At 36.2% G+C, this 24,943-nt stretch overlaps 1 protein-coding gene across 2 annotated transcripts; it reads left to right on the forward strand.

Annotated features, from left to right (window-relative positions):
• Positions 1-546: 546 nt before the first annotated feature.
• Positions 547-21,526, forward strand: zdhhc1 (zDHHC palmitoyltransferase 1). Of its 2 annotated transcripts, none has more exons than XM_026267564.1 (11): positions 547-1,135; positions 1,749-1,993; positions 2,154-2,329; positions 2,853-2,954; positions 4,374-4,501; positions 4,630-4,785; positions 6,247-6,368; positions 11,831-11,922; positions 15,594-15,708; positions 15,869-15,971; positions 19,477-21,526. In XM_026267564.1, the coding sequence occupies exons 2-11, from the start codon at positions 1,775-1,777 to the stop codon at positions 20,007-20,009; spliced, it is 1,746 nt and encodes a 581-aa protein (XP_026123349.1). In that variant the 5' UTR covers positions 547-1,135; positions 1,749-1,774; the 3' UTR covers positions 20,010-21,526. The 2 variants fall into 2 exon arrangements, with proteins under 2 accessions (XP_026123349.1, XP_026123351.1); XM_026267566.1 differs by having other exon boundaries at positions 11,834-11,922.
• The last annotated feature ends 3,417 nt before the right edge of the window (positions 21,527-24,943 follow it).

Here is a 24,943-nt window from a genome sequence, read left to right on the forward strand (position 1 = left end):
TAAAACTGCAATGACCATAGCACACACATTGCATTGACATAATTACAGAATTAACAGAAATAATAATTATATTGGGTAAGCTTCTCCAGAAAATAGTAATAATATTCTAATTTAAAAATTAAAAAATACATACATAAATTGTTTCAAAACTGTTCTTTTTAGGAAACTAAGTGAACGGATGTATTTTGTTTTATCATTTGTCATGCTATTGCTGCCATCTCCTGGAAAAAAACTGCAACACCGAATAGCTTGTGGTGTAAAACAGAAACACTGCAACAGCACAAACAAACTGTATTTGACGGAATAACTATTACTACTACTACTACTACTAATAATAAGAATTAAATAAGAATGTGATTATATCAAATTTAATATTATGAATTAAAAAAAGTACTTTACATGTATACATACATACATTTACATACATACACACACACACACACACATATATATATATATATATATATATATATATTTTTTTTTTTTTTTTTTTTTTTGTTGTTGCACTGAGGACTTTTAATTTGAAACAAAACGTGTCGTGTAACGGTTTTCCCGGATGTGGGTTCCTGGTTCAGCTATTTAATACACAAATTGTAACTACGTTACATGCCGCAAATATTGGATTGAGTGCCGCTGCTGTATTATAAAATCCTCATTTGTTGATATTTGTGATGTCGTTTAAGCAGCTTAGATTGATTAGATGTATGAAACGATTTGAATATTGATCGAGATGCGCGCGGTTGCTGTAAGATGTGATTTGTTTGCAGAATAATTAGTTAACGGTACAGTCGGTCGTGCTCTACGAACACAACAAGCACTTAACATTTGGTCCGTTTCAAGCCTCGTATTTCTTTCGTGCTCTATTGCAAGTTAATTAAGTTACTACATCTAGAGGAGATTGGTTTACCCACGGGATACGGGATGAGAGATTTAGGTTACTGAGACGCCTTCTTCGCTACAGTGAATGAGTAAAGACAGAGCAAGCCGTCACGTAGAGCTGTTGTGTTGTTGCTGTGGATGAGGCTCGAGATGTGTGAGGTTTGCGGGAGTTTCCGTGTTTCGAGCAGGTAATGTTGGCTGATTCAGATGAGATGTGGAGGAGCAGGCCAGAGTCCTGACATCAGTAACTGACCTGGTGAGTTTATGGCTTACCATAATTTACTGGTTATAGTGGATCAGTGACCAATAAAGATATCTAGATATTAATAAAGGTATTTGTGGTTGAATAATAATTAATCATATGAATAATAATTTAATTGTGTTTTTTTTATGTCTCTAAAAATGGTAAGTAGGTTAGACATATAAATAGACATTACAAAGTTGTATGGCTTTCTTTCTTCTTTCCTTCTTCTTTATTTTGAAGGATGATTTTGTAATCAAACCAAAAAAAAAAAAAACTTTTCTCAAAATATCTTTTTATGTATGACGGATAAAAAACATCGATGACAGAATTATAATTTTGGGTTAATTATTCCTAATTAAAGCAGTAAGGTTGATGACACTCTGGGAAACTTTTTGAGCAATTTTGCTATGCATCTTTTTTTTGTTGCATGGGCACTTTCCCATTGAGAATGGGTAACAAATTTCTGTCTGATTGGTCGTGGGCCCTTTGTCTCACCTGGTTACCCATTTATGGCAATATTGGCCAAAGTTGCTCTGTGTATTATCAGCCCAAGTCTGCAGTCTGCAGAGTCTCAAATCAAAGGTGTGATTGGTTCAAAGTAAACACTGCACCGTTTTAATGGCAGGAGTGACAAAAGGAGGCTCCTCTCTCATGGATGTCTGCAGTAAGAACTCCAATCGCACAGCCCCGGTGAGTGAGGGGGTATCCAGGAGAGCCGATGTACCCCTGTGCTCTCGCACCAATGGTTGGAGCTGGCCCCCCCACCCTTTCCAGCTCCTGGCCTGGCTGCTTTATCTCTACTTTGCTGTCACTGGCTTTGGTGTATTTGTGCCTCTGCTCCCCACACACTGGATCCCAGCCGGATATATTGTATCCTTGTTTTACACTTTGTCACATGGCCTACACAGACGCTATTCCTGCTCACAGTTGCATCATATTAATATACATATTTTACCCTGTAGCAGCCATTCAAAGTTGGATCTTTGTGCTCACTTTTTGATTAAACCTCGGTCTTTAACTCAGAGCTCAGTGTACAGGCATTACATTTATCTCTCACCTCTTCATGCACCTGATGGCCGTCTCCATCGACCCTGCAGATTATAATGTCAGAGCTAAGAGTTATAAGGGACCCATGCCGGTGTTTGACCGCACCAAACATGCGCACGTCATCGAGAACTGTCACTGCTACCTCTGTGAAGTAGATGTGTAAGTACAGACGTGCTGCTGTCTGTTTCTCTATTGTTTTGTGGGTATGCATTGTGTACAGATGCTTTATTCAGATTGCTGTAACTGTAGACAGATGAAATTTTATCCAAACTTATTGTTTTTATCAATATGACTACAATAACCGTATGATAAGAACAAGTGGCTGAAACTAAATTACAATCCTTGTCATCGAAGTCCTGAATTGGAAATTACTAAACAATTGCAGCACTTTCTAATGCTGACTGACTGTCATATATGGTTAATTTGATAACTTTCTTAAAGTTGAAGGCACAAATTGACAATAACTGACAGATTACGGTTTGCACAGTTGATTTAATGTTCTTTGGTTGATCTTGAGCTGGTCGAGGATCACTTACGCTGGGCACATTCACAGGATATGCTAGCCTTTCAGCCTATCGCTGTACTTAATAATGCATTGTGTCCAAGCATGCAACTTTATCAAACAGGTCTTGTACCCTGCAACATGGATATAACCAATGACCTGTAAATCTGTTCTTTCCAGGGGGCCTAAATCAAAACACTGTAGTGCGTGTAATAAGTGTGTGGCAAGCTTTGACCACCACTGTCGATGGCTGAACAATTGTGTGGGCAGCAGAAACTACTGGTGAGTTGTTTTCACTTTCTCTTCTCTGTCTGTCGTTAAATACTGTAGGTCTGTTGTTCACATCATGTCGTTTCCATGGACAGCAGCTGGTAGATAGATAAATTAACTGTGAGTCTTTTTGACAGCCGGATCCTGTGTCCAACTATTCAGAGAGAGAGAGAGATGTAATATTCAGATATAGCATTTTATTGTATATTCTGTCACCATATCCAGTATGGTGATGTGAAACATTTCATGATTTTATGACATATGTAATGTTTTCTCAAATGGAAGTCATAAAGCAATCTTGAGATCAAGTGCTGTTGCTTAGCATCACATGCAAACACTCATTTCATTTGTTAGTTTTATTTTCACTGGCAGACCTTTGGGATGCTGACCAATGAATCAGTCACGTGTGTTTTCACCTTAATGTCTTTTCATTAAATGAACATGAATGAAATCGAACAGGCAGTGTGCCTAAAGTCCCCATGACTTTACCTTGTTTATACATTTTTTAATATTATCTATTTATTTCAAATACAAGTGGCATAATGTGTTTTGGGGTCTGATGGTTTTTGTTTTTTTGTTTTTTTTGTTTTGTGTAAAGTAAATGAATACATTTGTTCAGCAGGGATGTATTAATAGGATATAAAAGTTACAGTAAAAACATTTACATTGTTACAAAACATTTCTCTTCATCACAGAAACCAGTAACAATAATAATAATAATGGTGATAGTAATAAATGTTACTTGAGCACAAAATCCGCATATTCCAATTATTTCGAAATTATCATGTAATGTGATATGGTTGTTGAAAATTCAGTTTTCCCATCACAGGAATGTATTAAAAAAGAAAACAATCTTAAAGGGTTAGTTCAGCCAAATATTAAAATGATGTCATTAATGACTCACCCTCATGTTGTTCCAAACCAGTGAGACCAGTTTAAAATATTTTAGATTTAGTCCGAGAGCTTTCTGTCCCTCCATTGAAAATCTATTTACTGTATACTGTCCATGTCCAGAAAGGTAATAAAATAGTGTCGTACGTCAACAGTCAAAGCAGTCACACTCACAACAGATCCGGAAGAGAAGACAATGTTGAATAAAGTTGTAATATTTTGTTATTTTTGGACCAAAATGTATTTTTGATGCTTCAAAAGATTCTAACTGACCCTTTGATGTCACATGGACTACTTTGATGATGTTTGTCTTACCTTTCTGGACATGGACAGTTTACCATACACACAGTTTCAATGGAGGGACAGAAAGCTCTTGGACTTAATTTGAAGTTTTTTTTTTTTTTTTTTTTAAATGTATGCTATTTCTGACTTCAAACAATAGTGTATACGAAAAACATTTAGGAAAAAAATAAATAAATCTGAAGGCCAAACACAGTGTATTTGTTAATTTCTCTTTCCCTCTCTTTCTATTTGTCACAGGCTGTTTCTCAATAGTGTGATTTCTGCTCTCCTGGGGATTGTTTTAGTAGTAGTTATTGCTAGTTATGTTTTTATAGAGTTCTTTTTGGACCCATCAAAACTTCGATCTGACAAGCACTTTCAACAGGGTAAGAGGTGTTTTGTGGGCATGTTTAAATGCACTGAAAGCTGGTCACACTACACACAACAAACTACACATTTTCACAGATTTCCGTCCACATGTCGAAACTCAAATGTTCTTTTTGTGTGTCTGCAGTAAGGAATGAATCTGTGGTGTGGTTTGTGTTTCTGCCGGTGGCTCCAGTCACCACAGCTGGTCCAGCCATTCCCGCTCTAGCAGGAGTCACCATTGCTCTGGGCCTGCTGTCTGCACTCTTGCTGGGACACTTGCTCTGCTTCCACATATACCTCAGTGAGTACACTCTTCTACCTACAAGATTTAAAAAAAATTTTGCCTGAAGAGCTATATTTATCTGTGCAGTAAAAACAACACTTTTGTGAAACATTATTACAATTTTTAAAATGCCTTTTCTATTCTAATACATTTTAGAATGTAATTAATTCCTGTGATGGCGAATAGTTTTAAACCGCAGTAACTCCACTCTTTATTGTCACATTTTAATTCAGAAATCATTCATTTTAATATGCCGACAAGAAACATTTTCTGAAAATTACAATGTTGAAAACATCTGTGCTGCTTAATTATTTTGTTTAAACTGATAAATTAGTTTATTCAGGACTGATGGATTAGAAACATTAATTTGAAATCGTAACAAAGTAAAAGTACTTTCCTGTCACTTTTGATCAGTTACATTGCTGAATAAAAGAATTAAGTTCTTTAAAAACAAACCTTACTGAATCCTACTTTTGAACAGTAGTGTTTGAGAGAGGATTCCTAGCAATGCACACCTCTGCCTTCAATATTAACCAGGGATTAAACTCAAATGCCTCCCCTGGCCTGATTAATGAGGCACTCAAAGGAATTCAATAAGGAGCTGAATGCATTAAAAGTCATTGCAGCACACTTTGAAATAAAACATGCATATATTTGCATATATCTATTTCACATATATCTTTGAAGCAGGGTTTTACTGCAACTAACTATTTACTGCCAGCGCCTTTTGAACTGCAGGTGTTTTCCTCTGATGAATCAGGTCGATATCTACATAATGCCAACAGTTGGGTTTGAGCTCAGGCTTTGGTGTAGTCTTAATTCTTCTGCATGAGAGAGACCGCAGCTTTATTAGCATGAAACAGTCACTCACCGCCACATGCTGTCCACCTTCAGCTCAGACAGATCTGTGTAGCTTAGTGCTAGCCTCGGTAACCATGACAGCAAAACACCACAGGCAAGATCAGTTCATTTTCTGAAGCCATAAACGACAAAGACAGTCATTCTGTGATCAGCCTCTGGTTCTAGGGTTATTTGATGTTTTGTTGCTGTTATTGATTAAACATCAGTTAAACATTTTCCGCTGTGGGTTTGTCAGGTTGGAGTACAGCTTATGACTTAAAACTGAATCAAATAAACAATGGAAGAAATCGAAGCATGAAAGAAGATAGATATTTAAATTATGGTTACTACATGGAGCCTTGTAATGCATGAGTGACATCTCACTGTATGCCACAAGGGGGCATTCCTAGAAAATCCAGAGGCAAAAGAACTTGGTTTCACTTTCCAACCTATTTTTGATATGAAACCAGAAATAAACATCAACATCCATACTTTTTTGCCTGATGATATGAATATGTACAATAAATAATTTGTAGATATGGTTTCTGTCCATAATGACATTGTAAATGGTATGATGTGAATGGGTGATAAAGCAGAAGATATTTTGTATCAGATTCTCTGTCTCATTCTCTCTTTTAGTGTGGAACAGGCTTAGCACATATGAGTATATTGTGCGACAGCGGCATCGGCAAGAGGCCAAAGATTCCAGAAAGCCCCCTCCAGAGAATGACGCTGGGGTTCCCAAGATTAATCTGTTTAAGGTACAGCATAAACAAAAACAAACAAACATTTTTTTAGCAAAGCTAAAGGTGGTTATTTGCATTTTGATGTTCAACATCTATACTGTACAGTTTTGGTGTGTGTGTGTGTGTGTGTGTGTGTGTGTGTGTGTGTGTGTGTGTGTGTGTGTGTGTGTATATCTATCTATATATATATATATATATCTATATCTATATATAGATATAGATATACAGTATTGTTCAAAATAATAGCAGTACAATGTGACTAACCAGAATAATCAAGGTTTTTCGTATATTTTTTTATTGCTACGTGGCAAACAAGTTACCAGTAGGTTCAGTAGATTCTCAGAAAACAAATGAGACCCAGCATTCATGATATGCACGCTCTTAAGGCTGTGCAATTGGGCAATTAGTTGAATTAGTTGAAAGGGGTGTGTTCAAAAAAATAGCAGTGTGGCATTCAATCACTGAGGTCATCAATTTTGTGAAGAAACAGGTGTGAATCAGCTGGCCCCTATTTAAGGATGAAGCCAACACTTGTTGAACATGCATTTGAAAGCTGAGGAAAATGGGTCGTTCAAGACATTGTTCAGAAGAACAGCGTACTTTGATTAAAAAGTTGATTAGAGAGGGGAAAACCTATAAAGAGGTGCAAAAAATGATAGGCTGTTCAGCTAAAATGATCTCCAATGCCTTAAAATGGAGAGCAAAACCAGAGAGACGTGGAAGAAAACGAAAGACAACCATCAAAATGGATAGAAGAATAACCAGAATGGCAAAGGCTCAGCCAATGATCACCTCCAGGATGATCAAAGACAGTCTGGAGTTACCTGTAAGTACTGTGACAGTTAGAAGACGTCTGTGTGAAGCTAATCTATTTTCAAGAATCCCCCGCAAAGTCCCTCTTTTAAAAAAAAGGCATGTGCAGAAGAGGTTACAATTTGCCAAAGAACACATCAACTGGCCTAAAGAGAAATGGAGGAACATTTTGTGGACTGATGAGAGTAAAATTGTTCTTTTTGGGTCCAAGGGCCACAGGCAGTTTGTGAGACGACCCCCAAACTCTGAATTCAAGCCACAGTACACAGTGAAGACAGTGAAGCATGGAGGTGCAAGCATCATGATATGGGCATGTTTCTCCTACTATGGTGTTGGGCCTATTTATCGCATACCAGGGATCATGGATCAGTTTGCATATGTTAAAATACTTGAAGAGGTCATGTTGCCCTATGCTGAAGAGGACATGCCCTTGAAATGGTTGTTTCAACAAGACAATGACCCAAAGCACACTAGTAAACGGGCAAAGTCTTGGTTCCAAACCAACAAAATTAATGTTATGGAGTGGCCAGCCCAATCTCCAGACCTTAATCCAATTGAGAACTTGTGGGGTGATATCAAAAATGCTGTTTCTGAAGCAAAACCAAGAAATGTGAATGAATTGTGGAATGTTGTTAAAGAATCATGGAGTGGAAAAACAGCTGAGAGGTGCCACAAGTTGGTTGACTCCATGCCACACAGATGTCAAGCAGTTTTAAAAAACTGTGGTCATACAACTAAATATTAGTTTAGTGATTCACAGGATTGCTAAATCCCAGAAAAAAAAAAATGTTTGTACAAAATAGTTTTGAGTTTGTACAGTCAAAGGTAGACACTGCTATTTTTTTGAACACACCCCTTTCAACTAATTGCCCAATTGCACAGCCTTAAGAGCGTGCATATCATGAATGCTGGGTCTTGTTTGTTTTCTGACAATCTACTGAACCTACTGGTAACTTGTTTGCCACGTAGCAATAAAAAATATACTAAAAACCTTGATTATTCTGGTTAGTCACATTGTACTGCTATTATTTTGAACAATACTGTATATATATAGATATATATATTTAAAGTGTTTCCTAGTCTGTTTAGCCGATTAATGTCAACATATTGTTGATAGGAATCAATGCAGGTTCTCAACAGATCTGTAATTCCGCTTATTATTTTATGTAGTTAAATATTAATATTTGAAACATACATCAAATGCATACATGTTTAAACCAATTTTATACTATAAAAATTTGTGGGAATGTAATTTAATGTAATTATTTAGGCATACTCTACTGTTTTTTTAACAAAATAATATCATTATTCAGCATTACATTTATGAAGTGAAAGTAAAAGATTTACATTGTTACAAAAAAAATACATGTATTTTTTGTTCTAATTCTGTTCATCAGGAATCCTGAAAAATATCATATCATTCACAAAAATAAGCAGCACAACGGTTTTCAACATCGATAATAAGACATGTATCTTGAGCACAAAATCAGCAGATTAGAATGATTTCTGAAAGATCTTGGATTTTTAAACAGTAGTGTATAGATATGGGTATGACGCCAAACTTCCAAATTCCTATTTTATAAGGTTTGGGTTCTGGAGCCTTTAAAGTAATAGTTATCTGTTCACAAATCAGATTCCCCATGAACGCTTACTGTATGTACTGAAATTCAGTTCTGAAAACAGCATGTATTGCCCACATACGTAATCATCAGGGCGGCTAGCTCATGGCAACGCAGTTGTTGTAACAACCAGATTGTTAAAACAAGCTAGTGTGGGGACAAAATCATCTGTGCAGTTGCTTCTCAGAGCAATTAACACGTTGCCAGGAAAACCTCTTCAACAGGCTACTGTCAAATACTCCCAGGGGCAGTACATTGAGCTCCCACTGAACTACAGGAAATGAGCTCACACCATGAGTTCACTTCCTGCCCCAGAGCACATGGTGTGTGTTCTGAGGACAGTGTGAATCTGCCTTGATGGACCTTTACCTCTGTGCTTTAAATATACGGCTGTAAACAGGCATGACAGTAACATTCTGCTCTTTGACAGAACTGTTTTTTAGCTTCTTGGATACCAAATCAGCAAATTAGAGTCATTTCTGAAGTGTCATGTGACACGAAAGAGACACTAAAGATTTATTGCTGATAAAAATTTAGCATAGCCATCACAGAAATACATTTGAAATTGTAAAAATATTTCATTTTATAAATAAATTCAGCCTTGATGAACAAAAGAGACTTCTTACAAAACATAAAAATCTTACCAACCCCATACTTTTTGAATGCTAGTGTACATGTTACAAAGAAGTATGTAACATACAATATACTTTTACAATTCTAAATGCATGGCATTTTTGCAAGAATCTCTTACCTACAGTAGGCAGGCTGGGATTTAGTAAATGCTTTGCAGAAGGGTTATGTAAGTTGACCCCAGTAGTATTTCTCATGAGAGCACTTGAGAGATGTGCATGTGACTTCACTGTTCGTTAAGAACTGTTTGTTTTGGCTCACTGTGTACATTGTTGTGTTGGGCAGGGCTGGCATGTCACTTATTTCATGCCATCACATAAAAATGCACACATGTGCCATCAGTACTTCACACCCATAAGATGTACAAATTAAACTCATAGCTTCTACTAGGGCTGGGTGATAGTGGTCGGCCGATATCTTGGAAAGCAGGTAGCTGATATAAAGCCTATAGAATTTTTTTTTTACATTTTAATTAATATTTAAGAAATGTGAAAACATTTGACACTGGATAAAAATTGTTTTCTAAATAAAGATACTTATATTTTAGATTACGAAGATTTTTTTCTCGCATAAATATTTAATTAAAATATTATTAAAAAGGAAGTAAACACTGTAACCAACAGGGCACTTAGTATTCTGGGAAGTTTGTGTGCATTTGTAATCTTTTTCAAATAAAGCCAGGGTAACACTTATTTTACATCCAGCACACAGAAAAAATGATGTGAATATGGCAGTGCGCAAACTTCTAAAGTGCAGCATAATTTGAAATCAAGAATATTAAGTTTAAAGCATTGTTCACACAGACCGCCCGTCACACGGAGAACATACGATCATGCTGGATAAAAATGCACGCTTCACAGGATCTCACAACTTGATTAGACTAAGTTTGCAAGGTTTGTGAAAATAAATATTAATTAGTCATTAAAAGGTTTGTATAAATTATATAAATGCGTATTTGCTTAATGGTGATGGAAAATGAAAAAGTATTATAATGTTTGCCTTTCTAATACTACTAATATAAAAGCAATTGTTATAATATATTTTTTATACATTAATTCCTTTGTTTAACCATTCTGACTATCTGATTATTAGACTGACTTCTGTCCATATTAGACAGGACTGTTAACAAAGACCGTAAACAAGGAGAATGTGAGCTCTGTGCTCAGGCACTGCTGCCATTCTCAGCGCCATTACAATAAAAGTATTGACCACTTCGGGCCAAGCAGAAAATCTTATCGGCTGATGGCGATATAAAAAACAATGCCAAATATCGGCCGATATATCGGCCTTGGCGTTTGACCACTACTATCGTTTGACCACTACTGGGTGATATAGCTAAAAAATGTAATATTATTAACGATAAATAGTATTAACAATTTAATGTTTCGTATTGATAATTATTGCCTTTTTTATTACCTTTTTTTTTTTTTAAACAAAGAACAATACAATGTTTTTTTTTTTATTTAACCACTTTCTTTTTTAATTTAAGTTTCTTGAGACAAACAATTTTTTTTTTTTTTTAAAGTCAAACAAGATAAAAATGAAATATCTAAATTGTCAAAGCAAGGAAATAACTGTCTATAAAAAAATGTTTGTTGTCTAAATTACCCCATATAAATCCATTATAATTTTGTAAATTGCATAAACAAAAAATTATGAACAAAAAGGCATCATGTACTTAAGCATTGTTTAATACAAAGAGCCGAATCACCCACCACACAGATTGCCTTTAAAAACAGACTCTTTGAAAAGGAATACACCTTCACAAATTCATGACGTGTTTTCTAAAAGTTTAAACTGTTTTAACTTTGCATGGCTTTCTTTACATCTCTTGTGTGAGACGCAAGTGCAGCAGTCATCGATATATTGTGTGCTGTAATGATCATTTTTTTCTATCTTTATCGAAGAAGGTGTGCCGTCGATAAATATCGATATCATTTTATCATCCAAGCCTAGCTCCTGGACTTCTGTTCTCAAAATGGAGAAAAAGCATCCACCCATCCATATACACACTTGTGCAAATATACCTACTGTGGAATTATTGGATGATGGTTGAGTTGCAAAAATAAGAAATAATTTTGTCCTAGCATAGCTAACAAACTATTCACAGTTTATTTATTGAATAAAACTGCTGGTGGCATTATATTCGGCTAGTTTGAATAAATGTAATATGGGTGAATTATTTTGTGATGTTTCTCCTTTTTCTTTTTTTTTTTTCTTTTTTTTACAGTTTATACATCATGGTGTTACATTAAAAGTCATTTGGTATTTAATGTGGATTTTAATACTTTACAATGCAACAACGTATTTTTAATTTGGGACAACTACTCCTTTTCAGAGCAATTGTTATGTATCTCTGATATTCCTGTTCTCTGTCTCACCATGATTTTTATTTACACCGTTGTTTTGCTGAAGCAGCAGGTCAGTTATAGCGGGACATTTGGCTATACCAATCCTGAGATGGAGGTAGAGGATCCAACCGCCATGAGCTCCCAAGATGGATCAGCGTGAGTTTTGCCAGCCAGATTAATAAAACATGATAGCATACTTAAAAAATATCACCCAAAAGTTTTCCTTTATCTTTTTGATTACATCGTTTGTTAATTACATGGCCAGTGACTTGAGTTATTGTTATGTACATTACTGTGCAAAATTTAGGGCAAGTAGTGTTTTTTTTTTTAAAGCAAGGATACATTTATCAAAATTGTCAGTAAAACTTTTACGTTGTTTAAAAAAAAAAAATGTATTACTGTTTTAACTATATTTGAATCAATTGAATGTAGACTTAAACATTTAAAAACTGGTTCGCCCCTAAACATTTAAACAAGTGAGACTAGTGTTAAAGAGGTCATATGATGTTGCTAATGTAATGAAATGTGTTTGTGCAGTTAAAAAAACACATTATTTTCCACATACTGTACATTATTGTTTCTCCTCTATGCCCCGCCTTTCTGAAACACCGTTTTTTTTTTTTTACAAATCTCCTCTGTCTGAAAAGCGAGGTGTGCTCTGATTGGCCAGCTGTCTAGTGCATTGTGATTGGCCGAATGCCTCAAGCGTGTGATGGAAATGTTATACCCGTCACCATATTGTCATGCATGTCCTAGTCAGAACACCGTAATGACAAGACAAAAAAAAAAAAAAAATTACACCAGTGGTGTAATATAACAAAGTAAAAATACTTTTTTTTACTGTGCAAAGTAAAATTACAGTACTTAAGTATTTTTTGGGAGTATCGGTACTTTACTTGAATTTTTATATTTCAGTCAACTTTTAGTTTTACTCCAGTACATTTCCTAATTAAAATATATGCTTTTACTCCAATAACATTCCGCTAAGTATATTCGATACTTACTACAATATAGTCAGAAGAACACAGACTGCAGGAAAGCAGGTTTGATGAATCAGTGGTCTGGCGTTTGCAGGTTAGACTCCTAAAAAACACCTTTGCTCATGTGCAACGAGTGCACGCCATGCACAACCACGGATGATTTCATTTTCCACTCAAGTCGAGTCAGGGGTGTGCAATATACAGCACTGTCTGCGATTTATATGGTAAGTGTTGTTATCAAGTAGGTTATATCACCAAATCACATGAGTGCACGCACGTGATTTATTAGTCCATAAAAACTCAAAATTCCAGGCATTCTAAATTGTAGATGGCAAAAATGATTCTGTATACTTTTTATATTTATATAATTTAATGTAAGTCTAGTTAACTTAATCTATATCACACAAAGAGTACCATTTTTTTAATGCAGATGCATGAATACATTTAATAATCATTTTATACAAGTTCAGTAAAGCATTAAGTGACTTGCATTTTAGACATAATATTGCTAATGAAAAAGTTCCAAACAAAGATCACAGCACTGTTTTGCGTCTCGGACTGTGTTTAGTTATTGAATGAATCACCTTTTTGAACGAATCGGTTGAATAAATGATTCAGTGATTCACTCATTAACACAGTCAAATACTTTGTATCTGAATGAATCAGCCGTTTGGATGAATCGGTTGAATCTCAATGACTCACTCATTAACGTTCACTGGCTGTCACTTACTGGTGGTTTTAATTTCACATTGAATTTTTTCTTTTTTATGTTTTAAATTATTTCAAATATCAGTATTCAAAGTTTTGTTAAAAACAAAACATTAAGCCCATTTATACATCTGTAACTGCAGGTTAAATGCATCCATGTCCCTGCTGAAATACAATAAACTGTAGGCTAAATGTTAATTCAGATGCATATTGCAGAAATGTTTTCCTATGTTGTAATGAAAGACACTAAATACCGGATGAAGTGCTTCTTATTCTTACCCAAAAATACAAAATGGAAGAAAGAGTTAACTGAACACAATCTTGCTACTCAAGCTGTGTATGAACATTTGACTTTCAGGTACTTTATACATCACTGTACAAAACCCATTACAAACGAGGCATTTGTTGCATCCACATGATTATGGATTATAATGATTTATGTTGTCCTTTTTTGCATTGTGTTGCATCGTGCCACGTAAACATAAAACCATGTCTGCATTTGTGATCGGAGAAATGACAAAAAAACAAGCACTACTGTACACTGCTCAAAACAAACGTTTGATTCATCAGTGGCAAATCCTTTATAAATGTAAACCTACTTACGGACTGTGAGCCAGAACAGCTGAAATTGTAATTTACTCTCAAAGGTTCAGGAAACAGTCCCCCATAAAATGCGTTGCACACATCTGAATATTTAGTTTGAATTTGCTGTTGTAAATGCAACTTAACCACTGATTTCTAGTGTCATCTTTTGAAAGGCCAAACAAGGTTTCGCTTTCATAATGAAATGCATCTATCACGTCTGTCTCCACAACATGGCGGCAGCAAAAGTACTACATCGAGAATCAAAGTTACACCTTCTTTCTTTGCATGAACATTTGGGCAGCGTTATGCAAATCTTCCCACATCGTGACATAGACATGGGGCGTGTTTAAACAAGGCATTTTAGGAGCCCGTGGACGAGTCTTAACTTTTATAAAGAATATCTCTTTGGGTTTGAGACTTTAGTCTTTGCAACTTTAGAGATCTTATCTATTCACAAACAGCTTGCAGCACCCAAAAAAGAAAGGAAAACTTGAAATTGTTTCATATGACCCCTTTAAAATGTGTCCAAAAAGCTCATTGTTAAAGCAAGGAGGCGAATAAATGTCACTGACTTAACATCATGAAGAAATATTAGAATCTTCCGTTCACAAAAGACCAAGACTTGGCTTTCTCTCCCGCAAGTCTGCCTGCATTAACGTCTTCAGTCCAGCCAATTCAATGTTACTCTGCACATTTTCTTCCAATTGTGGCTTAAGGGGATGATTGATTCCTTTTAACCGTGACTCAAAACATACAGATAATCTAATTTATTTTATTGGGCAATTATGGTATCATGTCAACCGTTTGAGATCTTAGCTGGAAGGGAAGGAGGGATATTACAGTATTTGTGGGGCAGGTCTAATGTGAGCTCGAGGATCAGTTGTAGATTAAAGAACTTTTCTTAATAGATTTTTATTCCTGCAGGGACTAATCCATTACTTCCTTGTATATCTGTATGCATTTTACCATAATCCTTAAAATTCTACGCTTGCTGTTTAATTGCGAAAGCCATGGAAATGTTTGTTTAATATTTAACTTCTAAGTTCTTCTAACTGGATCCGTTACTGAGGCCTGTTTTGCTTATGTGTCATATTGCTTAATAAGAAACAGTCAGCATTAACAGTATTTCATAACAGTGATTACAAAACAGGCCTTGACATGATTTCATATGTCATGGGGACAGAATTGTTTCACATGGTATTTCACTTTCCAGGTTATTTTGCATTGAAGGCCTCATTGTCTATTCAGTAACAATGTTATTTGTTTTCATTAAAAATATTGCTAATAAGCTAAGATATAAACTAAGAGCTTGCTATTTCTATTCTGATTTCTATTCTCTACTTGGTAGCTGGAGTGTCTTTCAGTCCTGGCTGATCAGTGATTCCATAGAATTTCGAAAGTTTTGGCTCTTCTCTGTTCTCTGCACTTTTAGCAGTCATAAGAACTGATCATGGAAGACAGTAAATGCGTCTTCTTTTTAAGATGTTTTTAGTGTTTTCTGTAAGTGAATAAGTGAATGTAAAAATGCTTTGAGTTATGGGCGTCTCTCCACAGGCGTTATGGCAATGGCCGGGTCAGAGGCTCCAGTGAGCACATGGGTGAAGAAGAGCTCCTCCCTGCTGTCATAACAGAGAACAAAACATCTCCTCACCCTCACAAACACACACAGGTGCGCGCACACACACACACACACACACACACACACACACTACAAACTTAGATTAGATTTTAAATTCAGGGTCTAATTATACAACCAGTGGCCTGTACACTCTGCTGTAATGTCTGTCTGGCTCAATATCTGGTAAAAATGTTTAATTTTGTTTCCATAGAAAAAAAAGAGGAAATTGCGCAAACTTGCAGCTGAAGTAAACAGTGTCAGGTCCGTTGACCCCAGCACCACCAAAGGCATGCCAAAGACTTCTGCTGAGCAGGGTAAGACAAGTGTACACAATCTGTGTATTACTCTTACTGCTCAGAAGACTGAGGTCAGATTTTTATTTCTTTCTTGTTTTTGAAAGAAGCCTCTTAGGCTCACCAAGGCTAAAAGTACAAAGAACAACATTTGTTTGAAATGTTGTTAGTGTGAAAGTCTTTCTTGTTACTTTTAATCAATTTAATTAATTCTTGCCGAATAAAAGTATTAATGTCATTCAAAAAATAATCTTGCTGACCCCAGAATTTTGAACAATACTCTACATTTATTCATTTATGAGACTGTTTTCTTCAGTGTAATTTCAAATGAGGAATACAACAAAGTGGTTCATCCAAGGAGGCTGATAATCAGAGGAGTACAGGACAGAATAGATATGAGAATAAGAAGTAGTTGTATGATGTGCCTGGACATGTATAACTAAAACATTGGTATTTTATATTTGTTTATTAGTGCAAGTAGTAAGTACCTAACTTTTTTAAAAAAAATATTTAAATAATATAATTTTTGTATTTAGAAACCCATCAGAAGTACAGTCATGGCCAAAAGTTTTGGCAGTGACACAAATTTTATATATGGCAAAGTTTGCTGCCTAAGCTGTTGTGGTGTTTATTCACATTGTTTCTAGATTATTGTGATCAGATGCATTTTAAATAATTGCTAAAGCTTCGCCTACCCTTCAAAATTACTTTTCAGAAAAAAAAAAACACAAAATGACCAGCTAACATTAATTGACTAATCATAGCAGCAGCACATGTGAAAATGTGAATGAAAGAAGGGAAGAAGCACTTCCAATTATTGTGTTCTTGTTAGCAATGGTTTCCTCCAAAGAAACAAGTGCAGCCTTCATCGCTTTGCATCAAAATGAGAGAGGTTTGACTTCAGTGAAGAAGTCTTCAGGACCTCCCAGAGTGTCTAGCAAGCACCAGGAACGTCTCCTCCTGAGGAGTCAGCTACGGAATCACATCTCCAGCAGTGCACTGAGTGCAGATCTTGCTCAGGGATGGCAGCAGGTTGGTGTGAGAGCATCTGCACGCACAGTGAGGCCAAGACTTTTGATGATGAGACCTGTGCATACCAACAGTGAAGGATCCTGAGACCATCCATGTGTGGGTTTGCTTTTCAGCCAAGGGAGTGGGCTCTCTCATAATTCTGGCCAAAAACTTTAAAAAGCAAATAAATGTCATGTATAAAGAATGGTATCAAAACGTCCTGCAAGAGCAACTTCTACCGATCAATGAGAAATGCGGTGATGATCCATTCATTTTCCAGCGTGATGGAGCACCATGCCACAAAGCAAGAGTGATAAAGAAGTGGCTGGAAGATCATTACATTTACAGTACAGACCAAAAGTTTGGACACACCTTCTCATTCAAAGAGTTTTCTTTATTTTCATGACTATGAAAATTGTAGAGTCACACTGAAGGCATCAAGGGCTATTTGACCAAGAAGGAGAGTGATGGGGTGCTGCATCAGATGACCTGGCCTCCACAGTCACCGGACCTGAACCCAATCGAGATGGTTTAGGGGTGAGCTGGACCGCAGACAGAAGGCAAAAGGGTCAACAAGTGCTAAGCATCTCTCGGGGAACTCCTCAAGACTGTTGGAAGACCATTTCAGGTGACTACTTCTTGAAGCTCATCAAGAGAATGCCAAGAGTGTGCAAAGCAGTAAACAATGCAGAAGGACCTAGAATATGACAGTTTTACACTTTTTTTTTTTGTTATGTATATAATTCCATATATAATTCCACATGTGTTAATTCATAGTTTTGATGCCTTCAGTGTGACTCTACAATTTTCATAGTCATGAAAATAATGAAAACTATTTGAATGAGAAGGTGTGTTCAAACTTTTGGTCTGTACTGTATGTATCATGTATCATGGCCAGGCAACAACCCAGATCTCAGTCCCATAGAGAACCTGTGGTCTGTCCTCAAAAGGCGAGTGGACCAGCGGAAGCCCACAAATTGTGATCAATTGAGAACTAATAAGGCAAGAATGGATCGCCATCAGTCAGGACTTGGCCCAGAAGCTAATATCAAGCATGCCAGAGCCGATAGCAGAGCTTATGAAGAACAAGTGTCAACGGTGTTAATATTGACTGATTTATTTTTTTGCCAATAAAAGCCTTTAAAACTTATATACTTATAATTGTTTTTCAGTATACCATAGATACATGTGGAAAAATAATCTACAAATACTGAAGCAGCAAACTTATCAAAAAACACAGTTAATTTATGTCACTGCCAAAACGTTTGGCCATGACTGTACAGTATTGGCAGCATATCACATAGTGAACATTACAACTAAAATAGTGTAGAGTTAATCCTAACAGTGTCTCACCGGTTTAGGAGATTAGTAAATTATGGAAGACGTTGCTATGTTATAATATTAAACACAGAAGTATAGCACTAAAGAGAATAAGACTAGAATATGACTGTTAAAACCTGCTTATAGAGTAGTTGTCTTCACCTGATTTATAACTTTTATTTTAGCCTCTGTTGCATTGTTCAGTTGGAATTACAGTGTTTGAATAGTTCTGTGCTCCTTAACTGCCTGTGTGTAACTACTCAAGCCTATTTCTGCCACATAAGAACAAATAAAACATTAGTAAATTAAAATATAAAAAAGGTACAAAAAAAAAACCAGGAAGATTCTAAATAGTCCCTCCCTCAACTTGTGTGTAAAACAAGACTTGTGTATGGATAAAAAAAAAATAAAGTATTGTGTATGAATGAATTTCTGAATGATTTGAAACTGGTTCTCGACATGAATATAGTCCTAGATGCTGGAATGGTGTTAATAAGTAAATAAATGACATTAAAGTCATATTTATGAGAAAAAGTCTGATTATTATAACACAAAAACAATAATGATAAAATTGAATGAAATTGACAGTCATTCAAAAGATTAAAAATTATCGAGATTAAAAGTGAATTCAAATGATTAACAATTATCACCATTTATATAATAATTTCAAAAGTCAATTATGTGAAGGTTCAACTTTCTATGACAGCTTATCTTAATTTTAAAATATTTTTTATAATTATTCATGGAAAGTAGAAATTCCGAGATAAGTGACATTAGGAACTATATGAAAGCCATAGAAGGCATAATCTGACATTTATTTAATAGTTTGTATTAGTTTATTTGATATTTACTGTTTATAATCTATAATTGTATAATTGATTTATGTAATAATTGTCATTTTCCTCTCATAATTATAATTTGCTTATAATTAAGCTTCCTTTTTTTCTTAGGTTGCAGAAATGCGATTCTATTAATAAGCTGTTTTTTTTATTCATACAAGTTCAGCTGTTTGAGTTTAGAATGTAGTGTCCCCAGTATAATCTTGTACAAATGTAAAATTGAATAGATTCTGAAATAACTGTAGCAAATATTGAATAAAAAAATAATGATGTCATTTTTCAGTGGTCTTGATATTGGTGAATCAGTGTGTGAGTAGTTACCTTTTGTGATTTGTGTTTGTGTTTTACACAAATAGAGTCCTCTGTAGCTGCCGCCACTGTGTCCTCCTCTCTTGGTCAGCGCCTACCCTTCCCAGCATTCCCCCTGCGGGCCTCCCTCCCCCCTCTTGCACCCGTACAAGCCGCTGGTCCCCCTGCTGAGTATCATTCTGACTCTGCAGAATCTCTGGAGGAGATCCCTGTAGCATTGGCACGGCTTGGCAGCGCAGCCCTGGCCGGCGCTACTACTACTGGTGCTGTGTCTGCCACCAGCTATTCCTCTTCTCTCCAGTGTGCTTTGCCTTCCTCAGCAGTTGGACAATCTTTACCCTCCCCCCAGCCCAGGACCAAGAGGAAAGCAGCCGCTCGGAAAGCTGCAGAGCAGAGGTTTGAGATGGTGTACCATAATCCATCTATGTTCGTGAGTCGAGAAAGCGGAGATCCTGTCAAGCCTCAAGAGGGCATCTTCACAGAAGAAAGTCCCCGTGTGGCGAAACGCAAACAGACAGGTAAAAAGAGAAATATAGAGGACCCTAAACTCAGCTTGAGTGTAGGAACCCCACTGGTGTAGTGACTACTACAGAGACACATCACTACTAATCAGGACTCACTGGGCACTTGGTCGGCCTTGTTTCTCCATTTAAAAAAAAAAAAGACTTGAGCTGCTTTAAAAGGATCACATAAAAACTGATGTAGCACTCAGAACCTTATGCAACCTATGCAAACACCATTGAATGTCAGCAGTAAGAACCTTTTGCTGGACAAAACATCTAATGCTGGTTGTCATTGGTCAGTATCAGTTGGCCTCATATTGCATCAAGTTGCATATAGATTTGTTTGACAGTGGCTTATGAGATCTGACCTCAGATCAGAATCACTTATATATATATTTATTCATGAAATTGTTGGTTGTGGATAGACGCCTTGGACTTGAGCCTCAACTTATTATGAATCTTTTGAGGAATCATGACACTGTAAATTATAAACTAACTTATTTAGCCTTTCATTAACTCAGTACATTTCACTACATCTTTTGCTGTAGCAGTGCACAAATGTTTTTTTCTTTTAAACACTTAATGCAGCTCTGCCCTTCTTAATCTATGTGTATAAAATGCCAAAGTTTGTTTAGTTTTCTATGATGAACCATGCATGACCACTGATATAGTTTTCAGGGTTTTTAGTTCATATTTTTACATGAATTTACATTAACTTATTTTTTAATTGTTGCTTTTCCTGTTTTGTTGTTCTCATCAGCTTTTATATGTCTGGTTGTGTTTGGGTGAACTGGAGTTACAGTATGTACTAAAGAGTGTACTCCTGGTGGTATTCTACTCAAGTGCTTTAGTCATTTTCTAAATAAACATCTTATATTAAGCAGTGCCACATGATGTCGGCCCTTATGAATGAAGTCCACTCCCTCCATCTCAAATGCTGCTCAGACAACCCAGTTACACAGTTGTTTATCTATCAACAGAAACATTCTTAGTACATGATGTTTTGTGTAGAGGGAGTGGCTTAATGATGGCCTGATGGGGAAGCAATATGAAAATGTGTGTGGATTTTATTTTTAAATCTGTTATCTCTTTTCTGTTTGTTTTATTTATTATATATTGTGAAATTCTCTCAAAACCATCCTTTAATAAATATTACACTGCAGAAGACTCCTGCAATATGCCTCTCAGACTCAGGCTATGTTTGTTTGGAGAGGAATACTTGTTTACCGCATACAATTGGGAACTTTAATTCATTTTAGCATTCTGTAAAAATATACTTTATTTATAGGTATGATCAAGATATGTTAAAAATAAAAGTTGATACTGTTTTCTGGTTCTTTCTTCAAAAGGAAATGGAACAAAGGCAAGTGTGCATCCTGTAATGCATTCCATCTTTTGCACATTTACTAGATCACCTAGAAATTCCAAGCATGTGGAAAATGTGCAAATGATGCGCAGTATATATACTGCAAAGACTGTATGAATAGTGTGTCATTTTGAACTAAGCCAATTTTCATTGTCATTCCTGTACCTTTTATCTTTTTAATCTCAATTTCTACATCTCATTAAAAACAGCACGTGTAGCATTGCATAATTGTTGCCCTGTTTTATGTGTCCAGAATCAATGTTTTTTTTTTTTTTTCTTTTTTTTTTTTTTGGTAAAGGACATTTCCTTTTAAGGATATACAACCTTTACTGGTGCACACGTCAATTCAATTCATTCAGAATCCAAAGCAAAATAGTCATGGTTGTCTATAGCAACATTTGGGTAACACAAATACATGACGACTTGGATGAGAAAGTGAGAAACTACACATGCTTTAAGAAGAACGTAAGATTTAGTTAACCATGTAATTGTACAGCTGTAGTGACAAATAACATTCAGTACCTTAACAGGACCTGCACGCAATCATGTCACCCGAACACCTGCCTGTAGATCATAGTATATTTTAATACTACATATTCATGGCATGGGCTTATCAGCTGAGAACACCGATAGGTCAGAAAGTTGACAGAAAGCCTGTTGTCAAGGCCACAGCGTAGGCAAAAACAATATTATATAATGGTCACACGTGGAGTTGGGGGAAAGTATCTTTTTAGACTGCAAAAATTGAGATGAAAACTTGCTCAATGTGAACTCAGATGTTTTTTTTTTATCATGATATCCACTAAATAAGAGTGTGGTTAACCACTAAAGTTTATTTACCAACAGCTGAAGTATGATATCATTGGCAGTCACGCTTGTGATTTCCTTGCCTTGAGAATGGGGCTATTGTTTTGGTTTTGAAAATAGCACCGACAAGATGGATCCTGTTCCCTGACCAGCTGGATAAAATCATTCAGACTCTCCTTCTTCTCCTGCTTTCAAAGCTCAAGATCATGTTCTGCTCCTACATCCTTTTAATGTCAAACTAGCATAAAAATGTGCTGCCTATTCTGCTTTTAGAATCGTTCATAGGTATATTAACATCTGTTCATAGGCTTATTATATTTTAATAAGCCTTTAAAATGTAATGTTTTCAAATGGCTTTCTAAAAAGAGCAGTTGCAAGTTTTGTGTTCCGGACACGGTGGTTGTTTTTGCAATGTTGTGTACCCAGAGTAACCATGGCATCAGGATACTACAACAGCGTAACACTGACAGTCAAGAGTTGCTCTGCTGAAGAGAGGCATGCAGCAGAACGTGTGACAGGACTCACAGTGACAGCAGCAGCATTAGTGACAGAAAGCTTTTGGCTGGAGCCAGCGGCACACTGCACGCAATTATTCACCAGAGATGAGGAGCTCAGTTTTCAGAATTCACCTTGGCTGATTTATAATATGTTCAAATTATTGTCAGTGGAACAGATTTATAGACTGCTCTGATCATCACAGTCAAACAAAGGCCTTATTATGACTTCTCATGAATTACGCTGTGTTCACCGAAGAGAATTTAGCATTGTCAGTATGTAATAGTGAGATCAAAAGTTTATATCCAAAGCTGTTCTTTGATTCTACTAGGTCTATCAAACTTTGCTCTCGCATTTGCATATACATATATAATGTCAAATGTAATATACAACTTTTCATATAAAGTTGGATGTTTAAATTGATCCTACTCTAGTTTACTCACATAAAGTGATATATAGCGAAATCTTGGCTGTGTGATCGTAAATTATTGCAAAATGTAAATTATATGATCGTACAACTCTCTATATTGAGCTGGGTATTTAAACGTATCCTATTTTATTGCCATACAGTATATTCATACATAGCAAACATACAGTATACATACAGTATTCCTGTAAAGTAATACTACATAGCAAATCTCAACTGCTTGATTGTTTACATCATTGCAGAATGTAAATTACAATATCGCTACGCTCTAATTTGCTTGATGTGACTATAAGACTATAAGAAATGATAAACATTAACATGATTCTCTATAAAGCTGCTTTGAAACAATGTGTGTTGTGCAAAGTGCTATACAAACAAGATAGCCTGCTTTAATCATGATTTTAGCACAACAAAAGCTATAAATCAGCAGTGTTCATCTCTCTGTTTGAATGATCAAAGACATGATTTGAGAGAAGAGCTGTTGCAATGCTGGTGCCTGACAAATATTTATCAGACTCAATATCTAGAGCTCTCTGCAATCCAAGCCTTGAGGTGACAACTCTTGAAAGTTGTGTATAGTGGGCAGTAAAATCATAGATCACTTTCATCCCGTATCTTTGCTCTAAATAGGTTTACTTCAATTCAGTCCAGACAAATAAGCTGTAGCCTCCTCATTCAGCTCAGGCAGGCTTGACAGGTGAAAGATTGGTTAAACAGAACTGTGTGTCATTTCACTTATCAATGTCTCTCAATCTGTTTCATTCATTTCCAACAGTGACCTCATCATAGCCCTATAGACCTGAAATAAAGGAAAGAAAATAAGCTATGCAAGCAGCAATTGTCTCTACGACAACAGTTAAAACAAAAGCTGAAATATGAAGTGAGTGTTTGATGCCTTTAGTTTGACCCTCCAGTGGCTCCCACACATCTCTCTGATTTTCCCACCGCTTGTGTTCATTAAATCACTGCATTGTCATGGACACCAATGGTCATGGCTGGACAGATGGACGCAGTACGCTACTCTGTTTTCCAAAGGTCATACAGACAGGCTTCAAAAACACATTTCACGCTTCATATTATGGCACACGCAGAAACAAGCCCTTAATGAACGCTGGTTGGTGGAATAAACAACAAGACTCATATGCAGAAACCAACAGCCCTAGACCTTTTGTTCTGAGGTGCACATCTGTTTCCTGTTGGTTATAGATTTCTCTGCTTTCACAGTGCTAAATGAGCTGAAAATGAAGAGACATTCATTTACACAGAAAAGCAGCTAATTAAATGAAGCAAACAAAAAAAATGAAGAGATGCAAGATGATATTTTTGGACTACGGCAGCCCAACAACAAACCACTTCCTCACATGCACACCAAAACATGCAATGAAAGAGTCAGGATGATCAAATAATCCAAACTGATGATGCATAATGCATTAAATGATTTCTGACTGTTCAAATTTCATGTTTTTAATTTATGTGTATAAAACAGATATATTGCATGTTTAAGCAAGGGTGATAAAAAGGGGCTGAGAATGAAGTTAAACAGGATATTAGCTGAAACTCTGTGGTAAACACATGTCATGTCCCGCCTGATGCGTTGAAATGCTGTAGTGCAAGAGTTCAGTTTGTTTGACATGTTGTGCGCAGTAAATGTCACACTATGCCAGATACTGGACCGTTCACTTTCTGCACGCCATTTTGCTGTGTGAAGTTTGATATCACAACAAAGTGTTTCCAGGACAACCTGCATACACCCACTAAATGTGTCAATCATCAGAAGGTCAAAGAGATATGCAGTGTGTGTCTTAGCCGCTGAATGTGTAACAGACATCACTCAACACTTCATTGAAACAATAAAGTTGACTTAATAGTTCACTTAATAGGGCTATGAGTGCATGTAACACATCTGTAGGTTCGAA

Source organism: Carassius auratus, chromosome 7 (assembly GCF_003368295.1).
Source record: "Carassius auratus strain Wakin chromosome 7, ASM336829v1, whole genome shotgun sequence".
NCBI lineage: Eukaryota > Metazoa > Chordata > Actinopteri > Cypriniformes > Cyprinidae > Carassius > Carassius auratus.